This window comes from Parus major, chromosome 19 (assembly GCF_001522545.3).
Source record: "Parus major isolate Abel chromosome 19, Parus_major1.1, whole genome shotgun sequence".
Taxonomy (NCBI): Eukaryota; Metazoa; Chordata; class Aves; order Passeriformes; family Paridae; genus Parus; species Parus major.
Window position 1 is genome coordinate 6760502 of NC_031787.1, and position 13529 is coordinate 6774030.

Here is a 13529-nt window from a genome sequence, read left to right on the forward strand (position 1 = left end):
TGCTGGACCAGCCCAGGGGTGCAGTTCAGGAGTTAAGCTGCAAGGTTTTGGCCAGAACTACCTGGAAATCACCTCTCACTTCACCCCATGTGTCTGTCAGTGTTTGTGCAGCTGTTGAGAACGTGGGGTTTGATTTCTAAGCATGATTTTGGGTTAAGTGAAGGGGCAGTGAACAGCAGTTTTAAGCTTTGTGCAGTGTTGGATGTAATCTGCTGATATAAAATGTCCTGAGTGGTTGGGATTGGAGCTGATGACACAAAACTCTCTTCTTCAGTGCCAATTGTAGTAGTTATGTACTATTTGCTGAACTCCCAGGGTGGAAATCTGCTAAAATCAAACCCCAGGGTGATGAGCCCTTCAGGTCTGTCTGCTCAGGGAAATCAGCTGGCACTGTCCTGTGCTGAGACAAACCTTCAGCTTCAGTGCTTTAGCCCTGGCTGTAAAACTTAAGGGTTTTCTCTAAAATGAAACCAGTCTGAGAATCAAAGTAAATTTCCACCCTTCCCTGATCTGGAGGGACTTGTCTGTATGAGGTTTCAGCTGCAGAAAATGTGAGGCTGCTTCCAGTGTGAGAAGGTTTCTTTGAAATCTCCACAGCTGAGGCCCCTCAGAGAATTGGGGATGGGAACTTATTTTTAGTCGTGGTCTAGATGTTCATTGATCTGGGCTGTAAGTGTGGCAGCAAATGAAAGAAGCATTAACACTCGGTATTGAAGAGCAGGGACCAGGCCAGGAGCATTAAATTCTCAGCATCATGACCACAGCCCTATTTGTAACATTAAAAATACATTTGGATGCTGTGAATTTGGCAGATGTCAAGTGTCTGTAAAACACTTGGTAGAGGGCAGCTTTCTGATGTGAATAACAACAGTCAATTGAACTGTATATTGGCTAGAATCAAATAAAAATAATGTGTTTCTAGCACAACACCAGCAAGCAAATAGAAACCGTGGAGGTATTTTAACCATTACTGTGGGAGGAAAAAAAAAACCAGTGTTAGTTCAGTTAGTCCCCAAGCAAGGAAACTTCATCTGAAAATTTTCTTTTTCTCCCACTTCAATGACATTTTCTAGTAACACACAGGGCTCTTAATTCCTATTTGCATATTTCCTGGTATTGAAATACTTTCTTGCACAAGATTCTTGATAGGATGCAAATTAACACACCCACTAATGAGCTGCTGGTTGATGGGGTGATGTGACAGCTCTGTACCTGGGCTGGGAGGGGAGGAGGAGGAGGCTGTGTCCATCTGCAGCACTGCAGGGATTTGGAGAGACTGACTCTAATTCACTGGGCTGGTTTATTTTGGCTGGAATAATTGTTGCTAACACTGTTTTTGTGTGTATGAATGTCAGCCTGGTACTGTAAGTCACTGGAACATAACCTTTTAAAGAATGCATCACTTCCAAATTTAACAAACAAGTCATACTCTGGTCCCACCTCTCGCTTGGGTTATTTTCTTCCCTCCTGCTGCTGCTTGGAAGATCTCATGTGAAAAGGTGGCACAAGGAATGATGTATGGCCTGACCTTAGGAGTTGTTGGGATGATGCCAAGGAAAGCTATTTTTTAGGCAGTCCCTCAGTGATTCATGATTTACCCCTGCTCCCTATTGTTTCACACCAGTTCCTTTGGAGGCTTTTCCTGTGGCATCTCAAGGTGAAGGAGTTTGCAGAGCTGTGGCTGATTCATGGGCTGTGTTTTTCCCTCCATCTTTGGGGAATTTGGCAAAGAGCAGAGCTGCTCACTGGCTGCCCAGCTTACCTGAGGCCAGGCTGTGAGCTGGACTTGAGTTTTCCACCTCCTGCCTGGGGTGTCTCAGCCTCCTGTGTTTCCTCTGGGCTGTGAACACAAGAGTTCCCACTGGGTGAAGAGCAGGGATGGCTGGAAAACACATGGTGGCCTTAAACTGGGGGTCCCCCTTGTGTGTTCCTATCCATGAACTGTTTTGGGAACTTGGTTCTGCTGGGCCAGTGTCCCTGGAGCCCTCCACATCCCCTCCTTCCCTCCCGCATCCAGGACAAGTGGGACACACTACACCACTGAGGAGGAATGTGATCCATGGCTGAAGCCTTGTACTGAGCACTCTGTGTCTGGATCCTCTTCCCCCGTGGCTTCTCCTGCCCTCTTTGCTAAATTTACACTTGTCAGAGCTCTTGGGAAGCCCGGGGTCAAACCTTACGGAAAAATCCTCGGACACCGCTGACCGCTGCCTCTGCCTCCTCTCCACAGCGTATTTCTCAGCTGGAGCTGGGACTCAGAGGTTGCATAAAGTTGAATAAATAATGCTGATGGGTTAATTGTAGCTTGCAGGCTCAGTTGTTGATTAGAGTCATATGGTGTTTTTCCAGCACGTTGCAACCTTAGTTTCAACATCCTTGTTTCGTATAACTGGAGACAGATTATGTCTCCAGTCTCTTTATTTATTCGTGGTCCTCTGCCCCTGGAATGAACTGCTGGTGGAGGACAGGAAATGCAGTAACTTCACTCCTGCTTGCTGTTTGGGGTGTGTACATTTACATGTTTCCCAGTTGCACTGATGAGGAAACCAATAAATTAGTAACGCAAGGTGAACCCAGTGCCGGGCCACAGCTGGGAGATCACTGCCTGCCATCCATCATGGGAACCAGACAGACTGGAATAAAAGCCATTCCTATCCTCTTGATACTGTTTTTCCTTAGAATTTCTGTCCAGGGGAAGCCTATTAATAAAATAGTAGCAAAAGCAGTAAGAAATTGCTTTTCAAATTGATGATTCACTGTTGTAGCAGTGAAGGGAAATGCATTTTTTCCAACACAGGCTTCAACGTGGCTGTGTTTTCCCCTCTCTTTTTACAGCTGAAAGAACAGTCATTAGTTACATTAACAAACTTCTGTATTACACCTTGAGCAATTAGACCTACATTCATGCCCTAGATATTGGTTTCTTATCCCCTAATAACACTGTTTATTAAATATGAGGTGTTTTCTTGTGTTTGAAATTGGTGTTTTTCTATTTGCTTTACTCTGCCTTTATAGTGACTGGGAAGGTGATGGGTTTCTTTCATTATTGGTTCATTTTCTTTTATTTGTTTCCTGTACACACAGTATTTTACTTTCAGACGTTATTTAATTGTACAAGTGCATGAAATAACATTTTTTATTCAGTTCTGAACTTCTCACCGGATCTGTCTGACAGGGCCCTCCTGACTTTAAAAAAATAGATTTTCACATAGTGTTACTTTCAGCAAATGTTTAAAGAAATTAACCTCAAAATGTAAATTATACAAATGATATATTCATTCTATAAATATATATATATATATATTATGTAATGAATTAGTGTGTTCTGACTCATGTAAGGAATATGCAGCTCTTTTTTTAGAAGAATAGATAAAGATTTATGTCTTAAAGGCTAAGCAAATATTTGAAATAAAGTTTTAAGGAATGAAGCAAGTGTTTATGAGCAAATCTGATTTACTCAAGTTTGCTGTTGAGTTCCCTGTGTGGGTTTTTTGTTTGCTTGTTTGTTTTTTTTTAATTTTTTTTAACAGTTATGGAAATGTTTCCCCTTCTGTGAGGGATGTGATGCAGGACTGGAGCAGAACAGCAGCTGCTGTTTGGTCTCTCCCCCTGTCCCAGCCACATTTCTCACAGCAGCAGGAGACCACAGTTCTTTAATTCATCAGATGGGCCAGAGCACACGTTGTCTTATTTGTGTTTTTCCAGAGTTTTTAAGGAGGTGAATGTGTCAGGATTAGGTGATGACACCAGTTTGCCTTATTTTTGGCAGTTTTAAGTGCTCAGGGACAGAATCTCATTTTTCTCTGCTCAGTGTTCCAGGGGCAGTTTTTAGGTGGGGATTTTGCCCACCCTGAGTGTGCTGCTTTCCTCTGAGCAGCAGGAACATGTTCTTCATCCACTTTCCTGTAAAGGCTCTCTGCTGGTTTTTATCACAATTACTAAATACCTCCATTAGAGAAATAGGTTCTTTTGAAGAAGCTCTGAATTCCTGGGATCCTGCAGAAAAATTAGCATTAGCCCTTAGTGCTGAACCACAGGGAAACAGCAATTGGCATCTGTAAAGAATTTCAGGCTGATTCTTTAATTTTATACAGACCTTTATGAAGCTCAGACCATGCAGGACAGTTGCTGCTTCCTTAATAACCCACTTGAATAATGTGCTGCAGGCCTGAGTACAGAGACAGAGCTAAATATGTTGAAAAGAGCATTCTTTGCTTTGCATTTAATCCACAAGCCTTTAAATGAAGGAGAAAATTTAATTCTCAAAGGTGGCCCAGGGAGAAGCTGCTGGGGCTGTTCTGCCCTGGTACATCCACCCTGCAGCACATTTTTGTGTGTTCATACCCCTCAGTCAACATCTGGCAGCTCTGTGACACCAATCCATAAAGTGTTAACTTTCACATGATTCAGAAGGTTTTTCAGAGGAGACTTTTATTTTCCCCCCCTCTGGAAAATTAATTATAAACCGTCTCCAGCTTTTATACTTTTATTATAACCCAGCTATATTCCAGCAAAATCTCCTGGCAGATAGTTTCCTCATCCATTTCCAAATGAAGATGTGTTAAATTTATTTGCTGCAGGAACTTGTAGCTTGTGCTGTAACCTTGGTCATGGGACTGGATATAAAAACAGAGGGATAGAAGCCCACTTAACAGTGGGGAACAAAGTGGAGCTGGAAATGTTATCAGGCTGGGAAGGCAAAACGTGTTGAATTACTTGAGAAGGCAGATTTTGGACATGTGATTTTGGACATGTGGCTTCGCTCACTGAATCCACGTGTGGTTCACACTGCTTGTGTGAGGTCAGGCTGTGCCATGGTTGTATAAAAGGGACCAGGTGCCCCAAGAAAATAGCACTAAAATCCATGTGAGAGCCATTTCCTGGGCTGGACCCCTTTACCTGTGCTTGGAAAGAGCCATTCCTCCTGCAGGTGTGTGGGAGGCTGAGCTGCCCATTCCAAAGGAATCAGCATCGTGCTGCTAATTCAGCAAGGGCTTTGGGCAAGCACCCAGTGTTCTATATGTGCATTTTTTATTTATAATTAATGATGAGCATAGAGGTCTTGTGGAGGTTTTATTTTTCTGCTCTAAAGATGTGTCGATCAGGAGTAAGTTCTACCTATTTTTCCACACTTAGTATGTCAAAGTCTATTCCAGTAACCTTAAAGAGCTGCTTTCGTAAAATATCTTGATGAAATTTTGCCAAAGTGTTATTGTAAAGTGGATACTGAAACCCTGGCCCACTCAGGTTCAATATTCTAGCATGGTACATTGACTTTTGTTGTGCTGCTGGCATTTTTTTTGTAAGAAAGCTGCTCCCCTCCACTGCCCCAGCCTCAGGGAGTGTTAAGGGCAACTGTGTATTCCTTAAAAAGGTGAAAACTGAATGCAGATTTTCTTTCCACTCTGACCTCGTTTCTTTTCCAGGCCCTGGAAGAAGCCCAGAAAGCCATTCAACAGCTCTTTGGTAAAATTAAGGATATTAAAGACAAGGCTGAAAAATCTGAACAAATGGTGAGCAGCACTTTCTTTCTGGCCTTTGAAATGGAGGGGACACTGACTTTTCCTGTCACTAACATCTTTGTCCTTGGTCCTGTCTGGTTGATAATTTCCTACTGAGCCTGTATTGAACCAGCAGCATTCCCAGGGCTGCTGAGCTGCAGTCCTAAAGAGGAGAGACTGGCTTCTTATCTCCTGAAAATTTCATTGCTGGGGCTTGATATTTAACCAGAATCCTTTTTCATCCACTAGGTGAAGGAAATCACCCGGGATATCAAGCAGCTGGACCATGCCAAGCGTCACCTGACCACCTCCATCACCACCCTCAACCACCTCCACATGCTGGCAGGAGGGGTGGATTCTCTGGAGTAAGTGTGGGAATTCCTGGTGATGCTTTGGCACCACTGCTGACTTGTGAAGTTTGTGCAGTGCTCTCTATGGGTCTGTCACTAGTTTTTTGGAGGGAATTTTGCTTCAGAGTCTGGATTTCTGCTGGTATATCCTTTAGTGTTGCTCTGAGTGACCCTCAGGCTGTGTTGTGTTTAAAAGTTTGCAGCATTGATTGCTTGAATTGCTCTGTTGATCCTTGGTGACAAGGAATGAGTCTGGCTTCATTAAAGAGTAGGACAGCCTGGTAGGAATCCTCGTTAGGGATGTGCTCCTGGGAATCTGGGAGGATTTTTGTCAATCTTATATCTAAAACTGCAATGAGTTTTGGTAAAAGTCTGCTCTAGTTTTCATTCTAGCATGAGTTTAAGGAAACCTTGCAGCTTGTGCTGTGTGTGAATTGGGGGTTATACATTTCTAATAATCCATTGTGGGTTTTTCAATATGCTTGAGGAACACATAATCTAGGAAAACACAGCCTTCTTACATGTAGTATCTGTGAAGTTGCACAGCCTGTTCTTGGTTTGTAGCAAATCCTGCACGAGTTCTGGGTCGTGAAATGCTGAGAAGAAAATTTTACTTAGCCTGCTGTCTCCACTGGAATGATCCTAAAGGATGATATAAAAATAAACTCAATTTTCTTTTTTTCACTGTCAGTTCCCTGTGAAAGTTATTAACAGAGAAGTCAAGGCTAATGGCTTTTCAGCATCATTCTCCTCTAGAGAAGCTTTAACTCACACTTTGTGTGTGATGATGAATGGCTTCACTCAGGTCATTACAGTGAAATAACATTTACTGCCTCCGGACCCATACTGGGAAGCGGATGCATTCAGTAGTTTACATGTTCCTTGCCAAGTGTTGCTTTTGACATTTATGTTTTTTTGAGGCATTGTTAGATGTGTGCCAGATTGGTTTATTTTAGCATCGCTTAAGTGAAATTTTAATGCTGCCTTGGAATGTTAATGAAGAGCTGTGTATTTTAGAAAAATAAATGTCAGTAGGGACCAGCGTGACCCAGTGGGGATGAAGTAACCTGTGGAATTACCACCAGGGATTTTTCATTCTGCCTTTGTAAATCTTTAATTTCCCCTGCAGGGCTATGACCAGGAGGAGACAATATGGGGAAGTTGCCAACCTTCTCCAAGGTGTTGTGAATGTGTTGGAGCACTTCAACAAATACATGGGGATCCCTCAGATTCGACAGCTCTCTGAAAGGTAAAAGGTTCAAACACCTTTCTCTGCTGGGGAGGAAGGGTAGGAAATGTCTTAGGCAGATTTAATCTTGAGGATGTGAAGCCTGGACATGATCCTTGGAGCTTTTTTACAGCTGAAACAGGCAGGTTAATACTGGACAGAGTTTGCTCCAATGTGGAGCAGCACATTCTGTTCAATGGCAGTAATTAGTGTGGTTGTAACTTGCTCTGTGCTTTTTACTGCCAGGCTTTTCATTTTCTCACCTGCAGGAAGCTGTGCAAGTGCAGATTGTTCTGTGTGGTGTTGATGTGCAGGTGTTTGTGGTGAGCCCTGAGGTGATGCTTTCTCCTGCTCTGTTCAGCTCAGTGATGGAGCTCAGCTGCCTGGCATGAAGCACAAATCTGTTCATGCTCATGGTGATGTCTGGGCCCCTTTGTGCCTCACCATGAACTGAGCTGCTGCTGAGCTGCTCTCGGTGCCCCAGGGCTCAGACAGGATTTCTCCTTGTGCCTTTGCCAAACTTGGTTATTCTGAGCACCTTAAGCTTCTTCTGCCAAAACCTGCTCCTCTTGCCCAATTCTGCTGAGATTTGAGGCTTATTGCCAATCTTCTTCTGCTGGGCTTGTACAGTTTTGATTTTCTGAAGTGGAGTTACACTTTAATTTGGTGAGTTTTGGTGCAAGTCCCCACCCCTACCTCAGCAGCAGCAGGTGAAGGCTCAGTGCTCACTAAGCCACCATTTCTCCCCAGTCTTGGCTTCATTTGGGATGTGACAGCTGGGAGCTGAGGGAACAAGACCTTCCCTGTTCTCAGGGACATTGCTGTCCCTGTCTGAGGTGACTTTGCTCATCACAGAGGTGCTCAAAAGGGTCTTCCAGGCAGTCATTAATTTTTTTTGGTGACTCCCTTTGCTAAGCCAGCAGCTGGCTCCCTGTGTTGTTTAGTGATGGAAACAGAGTTTGAGTGATTTGTTTGTAATGTTTTCATGTAAATCTGTTAGGCTTTTTTATGGTATAGATACCTCTTCCAGAAAACACAGATGGAATCCATGAAACAGAGCAGAAGAAAAATCCACTCTAAATCTAGAGAAGGGATGGGGCCTTGTTTAACGAAGTATTTGACCATAAGCATTTGCTTAAATTAACATGAACATCAAGGAAATGTAAACATATGTCAGTGCTTTTCAGAGTTGAGGCTGTTGTCTGTTCCAAACTTGTGCTCAGAAAGATTGCTTGCTTCATTTTCTTCCAGAGGGGGTAATGCCCTTTGGGCAGAAACCTGCTCTTATTGACCATTTTAAGGCCAAATATAATTTAAGCCTTGGTCTAGAATTCTGGCTGGTTTTCCCTTTCTCTGGTGGATGATTATTTAATACTTTTGTATTTAAAGTATTATATATATAACAATCAAATGCTGATTGTTACAAAATCCAATTCAGGCTCCTGCTAAAACGCCCGGTGGTTTTGAGTCACACCAGTGAGACTGGCAAGAACATGGAGGAAAACTTCTTTTGTTTTATTCTCCCTTCAAGATAAGGATCTGAAAAGCTGAAGAAAGTCTGTTCCTCCTATTTTTAGAATTGCCTCAGCAGGGTTTTCCTCCCAGTGTTTATACAGGGAGAGCTGCACCATCTGGTAGTGATAGAGGAGGCTGCTTGTGGGGCGAAAGGAGCTGCTCTGGGTGCTGCTGGGAGCTCTTCACAGCTCCACATCCAGGCAGAAAATTCCTGCAGGGAGGTCCATGGCACCATAATTCTGCTTTTGGGGTTTGACTCCATGGCTGTGTGTTAGGGCCTGGTTTGGAGTTGACTTTTCTCTCTCCTTTGCTTGGAAATCCTTTTGTGATTCACGAAATATCAGAGGAAGTTTGCCTGGCTTCTTGCAGGGATATATTTAGACTGTGAAATTGCTGGGGTTTGGTATCTCATGGATTTGTTTTAATGGTACAAGTGAAGCCTCTAGGATGTTTGGGAAGGCAAGAAATGCTTTAGTAGATGTTGGCCCAGACCTGTGACAGTAACCAATGTCTGTTATATACAATAAGCCCATTATATACACTGCTAAACGAGCAGATTCTGTTGCTTTGTGAAATAAAAAGCCTCTTTTTTTCATGGTGTGAATGGAATGAAGCCAAGTATGAATGGGAAACCATGGGAAGGAGAAGTGCCTGCTTGGTGGTGTTGGATGTGCTTTTTGTCATGGGGTATTCAATTTAGGTTGCTGCTCCTGGATACTGTGAGAAGTAATGATGTATTTTTAATGTTGTTTTCCACCTGTTCTGTCCCTTTGAAAATAACCAAGCAAAAATCCCACTGTAAGAATTCATTGGAAACCTGGACTGAACTTTTAATTAGTTGGTTTCTTGTGCTGATCCTGTTGAGTATTGATGTAAAAATGTCACAGTTCGTATCCAAATGTAAATATTTTCCTAAGAGTGTTCCTAAAACAATTTCTAATGCAGTGCTTTGGTAGTTGTTGTAGTAAACAGGAATATTTTCTTATCTCTCAATCCTCTGCTGTTTTCTGTCTGTGGAGGGAGGTGCAATTAATGGTCCCAAACCCACCCAGAAAAGTGGTCTTGCAGGCTTAGCAGATAGTGGAAAAATGCCTGGAAAATATTTAGGAGAAAGATATAATTATAAGTTTGCCACAGGAAAACAGGCTGGCTCAGCCTCTTTTTATCTCAGCAAGCTGCCAGGCGTGGTTTAAGATTTCTGGTAGCTTTGGCTAAAGGAATTATGGTTTCTAGTAATTGAATGTCATTTGAAACATAGCAGTGGGTTTTCTTGTTGTTATTTTTTAAAGGCAGGGGAAACGGAGAACAAAAGCCACTAATAATAAAACAGAAGTCAGAGAAACAGAAATTATTAACAGTTGGATAACCAGAGGGTTTGGCAAGCCCAGGAAAGGCAATTCCCTGCTGTGTGGGATGACTGCTGGGATATCCCAGCACATTTCTGGGGGAACCTACCCAAGGAAAGAGACCCTTATCAAACCCACCTGAGGCTCTGAAAGAGCCTGAATCTCTTATCTGGGCTTGCTGAGCTGATTCACTTGGTGGAGTGGTTCCACACACCCTCAGGCACAAGCAGTGAAGGTCATTCAGTGCTGAATGTCGAGGCTTCATGGAGAATATTCTGAATTATTGAAAAGATGACAGCTTTCCATGGGGGCAGAAACCTCCAGTGGCTACACAAGTGCCCCCCTGTGTTCTCTGCCTAAGGCAGTTGTGCTCTAAAGGGGTGACAGAAAACCTTTCTTGCTTCTGGGTGTGTGTTCATAATTGTGAAAATGATTGAGTGTGTCTGTGTGTGGTTATATTAAAGGTGATATTTACTGGGAGGGCACTGGGGCTCCCTGTCCTTGTTCACACACACCCAAATTTTTGGCTACCTGAATGGCTCTGCCCTGTCCCTCTCCTAGAAAATATGAAAGGAGAAAAAAAAAAGATTCAAACTTGTTCTCCCTGCCTGCTTTTGAGAGATTTTTATACCTATTTTTAAAAAATACATATTTTTAACATCCTGCTTGAGCAAGACATTCCTGCAAGTTTCTTAATTTAAGGATTTGAGAATCCCCCATTAAGACTATCCTTAAGTACTTTCCTGAATCAGAGCCTAAAACAACAAAGCTTGTGGACAGGGCTTTTTAACTGCTTGACAGAGGTTCTTTTAAATTTGTTGAGTCTTTAGGAATCTGGCTGCTGCTCTTTTCAGTGCCTCCACTGTGCTGCACTGCAGCTGTTGTCAAATAGAAAGGTCTCCACAGCCACTCATAAAGAAAGAAGTATCACTGCTAAAAGCTGCCAGTTGTTCACACAAACTCACTAATTTCTGTGATTCCTAATTCTGTACACTTCTTGTTTCTTGATTATTTAAAAGATAAAAATTTCCAATATGTTTCAGTGTCTTTTTTTTTATTATTGTTATTATTTTCCCACTTTTTTTCCTGGAGATTTAAAGGGATTGGTTCTGTGATGCTTTCTCACATGAACTACAAGTGTTTTCTTGTGGAATTTAAGCAGGAGTAAACCTGTAGCTGTGGCTTCCTCCTTACTGATTAAATTTCCCACTCCTATTTCAACATATTACTGAACTCCTTTTGTTTCCCAGTTATGAAGTTGTTAACTGGGTGTCTTTACCTGGAAGAGCAGAGGAGTTTCTGAACATTCCTGTGAAGCAGAGAGCTTAAGTGAGAATTATTTCTGACATTGCAGGCAGGAAGCTTTTCCAACAAAATCCCCATAAATAAATCCTGGGGAAGGCAGGTCATACATCCAGTTAAATCACAGATATAAAGTTATATTTCAGCCACTTTTAGAGGACTAAAATTTTCTGCATTTGGCACCATGAAAGAAATCCAGCATTGTCAGATCATCTCGTAGGTTTTTGCTACTAATGGAACTCAAATGGGAAGATTAAAGAAGCAGATCATTCCTTGATAAGGCTGAGGAGTCTTAAACAAGCACAAAAAAAATTCCCAAGTCTTCTCCCCACAGTCTGAGCAAACATTTTCACAACAGTAAATGTCGCCAGGCTTGCTAAAGTATCAATCTCAGTGGAAAAATCCTCTGTTTGAGTGATCAGTTTAGACCTGAAAGCATTTCCAGTATAATAAAAACTGATGGAAGAATTCAAGGGCTGCAGAGGGGTATAAGTGCCTCACTGTTTGCTTTGGCACTTTCTAGTGTGTGTAGGCATTTCCATTTCCCTAGAAGTATCAATTAAGCTGTATTGACTTTTATTTCTGGAAATTGGAAGCTTTATTCTCTCAGCCAAATAAAGAGCAAGGTTGTGGTTTATTCTATTCCCATTTCATACTTTTGCTCTTTTGTGCTTCTCTAAGACACAGGGAATTTATAGAATAAAAAACTGCTGCCAGCAGTATTCATTTAAAAGCAGATCAGTACACCTGGAACTGTGAAAGGTTCTTGGTGAAGACTGAAACATTGTGAAGCTTTTTACATATTAGAAATGTATTTCTGTTAAAATGTGGTCAACATAAATGAATTTAAAAGTAGATCACACTGGCATTAAAGGATTTTCAAACAGCTGATTTCTCAGCTGATTACCTGGCCCTTATTGAAATATTAAATGGCAGCAGGGCAGGAGAATCCAGGACACGTTCTGCTGCAGCTGAGGGGTCAGTGCTGTGCACAGCTGTCATTCAAGGAGCAAACACCCTCCCAGTTTTGACACACAGACCTTCTTAATGTGGATGATTTCTCTTCAGCATCCTTTTAATCCCTTACAAACCTTCATGCAGCTTGGTGGTGTTTCAGGGCTGTTGAGCCACCACCAGAGCCCTTCCTGTGTCCCCCTCAGGGTGAAGGCAGCACAGAACGAGCTGGGCCAGCAGATCCTGGCTGACTTCGAGGAAGCCTTTCCTTCTCAAGGTACAAAGGTAAAGTTCTCACTTTCCCTCTTCCTCCCATTGAAAAGTGGCACTGAAAATGCTTCAGTATGATTGTTGCTGGATTTAATCTCATTTTTTCCTCTAGATTTGTCTCTGCCTGTTTCAGGAGTTTGTTTAGAAAGCGAAAGGTGATTTCTCACTGTTCCTGTCAGGGGGAAGTGCCACCCTTCCCCTGTCACACTGCACACAGCTACTGCAGCCAGGGAATGCCTCAATAATTCATCTGTGGGACCCCAGTGGGCTTTCCTTGGGCTCTCTCCCAGTCCCTGGTTATTTGTTTGTCACAAAAATTGGTGTTTTGTTCAGAGGAAGCCAAGCACAGGCTGGCTGTCCACATGGTGCCACCAAGTTGGTCTCTGGTTTTCTCAGCACAGATACAAATCTGGGCTGGGTCTAAGGCACCCACTGTGCTTCCCCAGCATTGTGCATCCCAACATTTGCTGACAGTAAGGGGAGTAGGTGTGAATTTGAATTTACTTCCAAGAAAACACCACTTTTATCTTCCAAAGTACCAGCTCTGCTGGTTTCTTCATACAGCTGACAAGTACAGAAATAAGGAGGCTCTTTGGAAGGGTTGGTGAAGGGCAAATCTGTGTCCATGTGAAGCAGCACCAAAACAGCCTTTTTTTAAAAAAAAATAAGTTCCTAAGTTTTCCACCTTTACCATGGGACAACTTCATGAAAGTTCAGTCAGTGAAATGGAAGCAGCTCAGTTTGTGTGCAACAGAAGAAAGATGCAGCAATAAATAAAGAGTAGCAGCAGAAAAGAGAATAATAGGAAAGGATAAACCCAAGGTAACCTGGATGCATTTACAATCAACCATCCCACTTATTTAATCTGAAATCATTTTCTTCCTGTTTATTTTGACAGAGGACTGGTGGGCCCAGCAATGTCCTGCGTGATGCCTGCCTGGTAGCCAACGTCCTGGATCCCAGGATCAAACAGGAAATCATCAGGAAATTTATTAAACAACACCTCTCTGAGTATCTGGTCCTTTTCCAGGAAAATCAAGATGTAAGGGAAGCTTAGCACTCT

The 13529-nt window shown here is 42.6% G+C and overlaps 1 protein-coding gene across 5 annotated transcripts in view; it reads left to right on the top strand.

Annotated features, from left to right (window-relative positions):
• The window catches only part of VPS53 (VPS53 subunit of GARP complex), a 61990-nt gene that overhangs the window by 12825 nt on the left and 35636 nt on the right, over window positions 1-13529 (top strand). For all 5 annotated transcript variants that reach the window (XR_004499836.1, XM_015646850.2, XM_015646851.2 and 2 more), the window contains exons 5-9: window positions 5427-5513; window positions 5751-5866; window positions 6981-7100; window positions 12403-12481; window positions 13365-13508. Coding sequence is in view for 4 of the 5 variants with exons in the window: in XM_015646850.2 (XP_015502336.1) it covers window positions 5427-5513; window positions 5751-5866; window positions 6981-7100; window positions 12403-12481; window positions 13365-13508 (546 nt within the window). In the remaining variant the exon portion in view is untranslated. The remainder of the gene's footprint in view (window positions 1-5426; window positions 5514-5750; window positions 5867-6980; window positions 7101-12402; window positions 12482-13364; window positions 13509-13529) is intronic.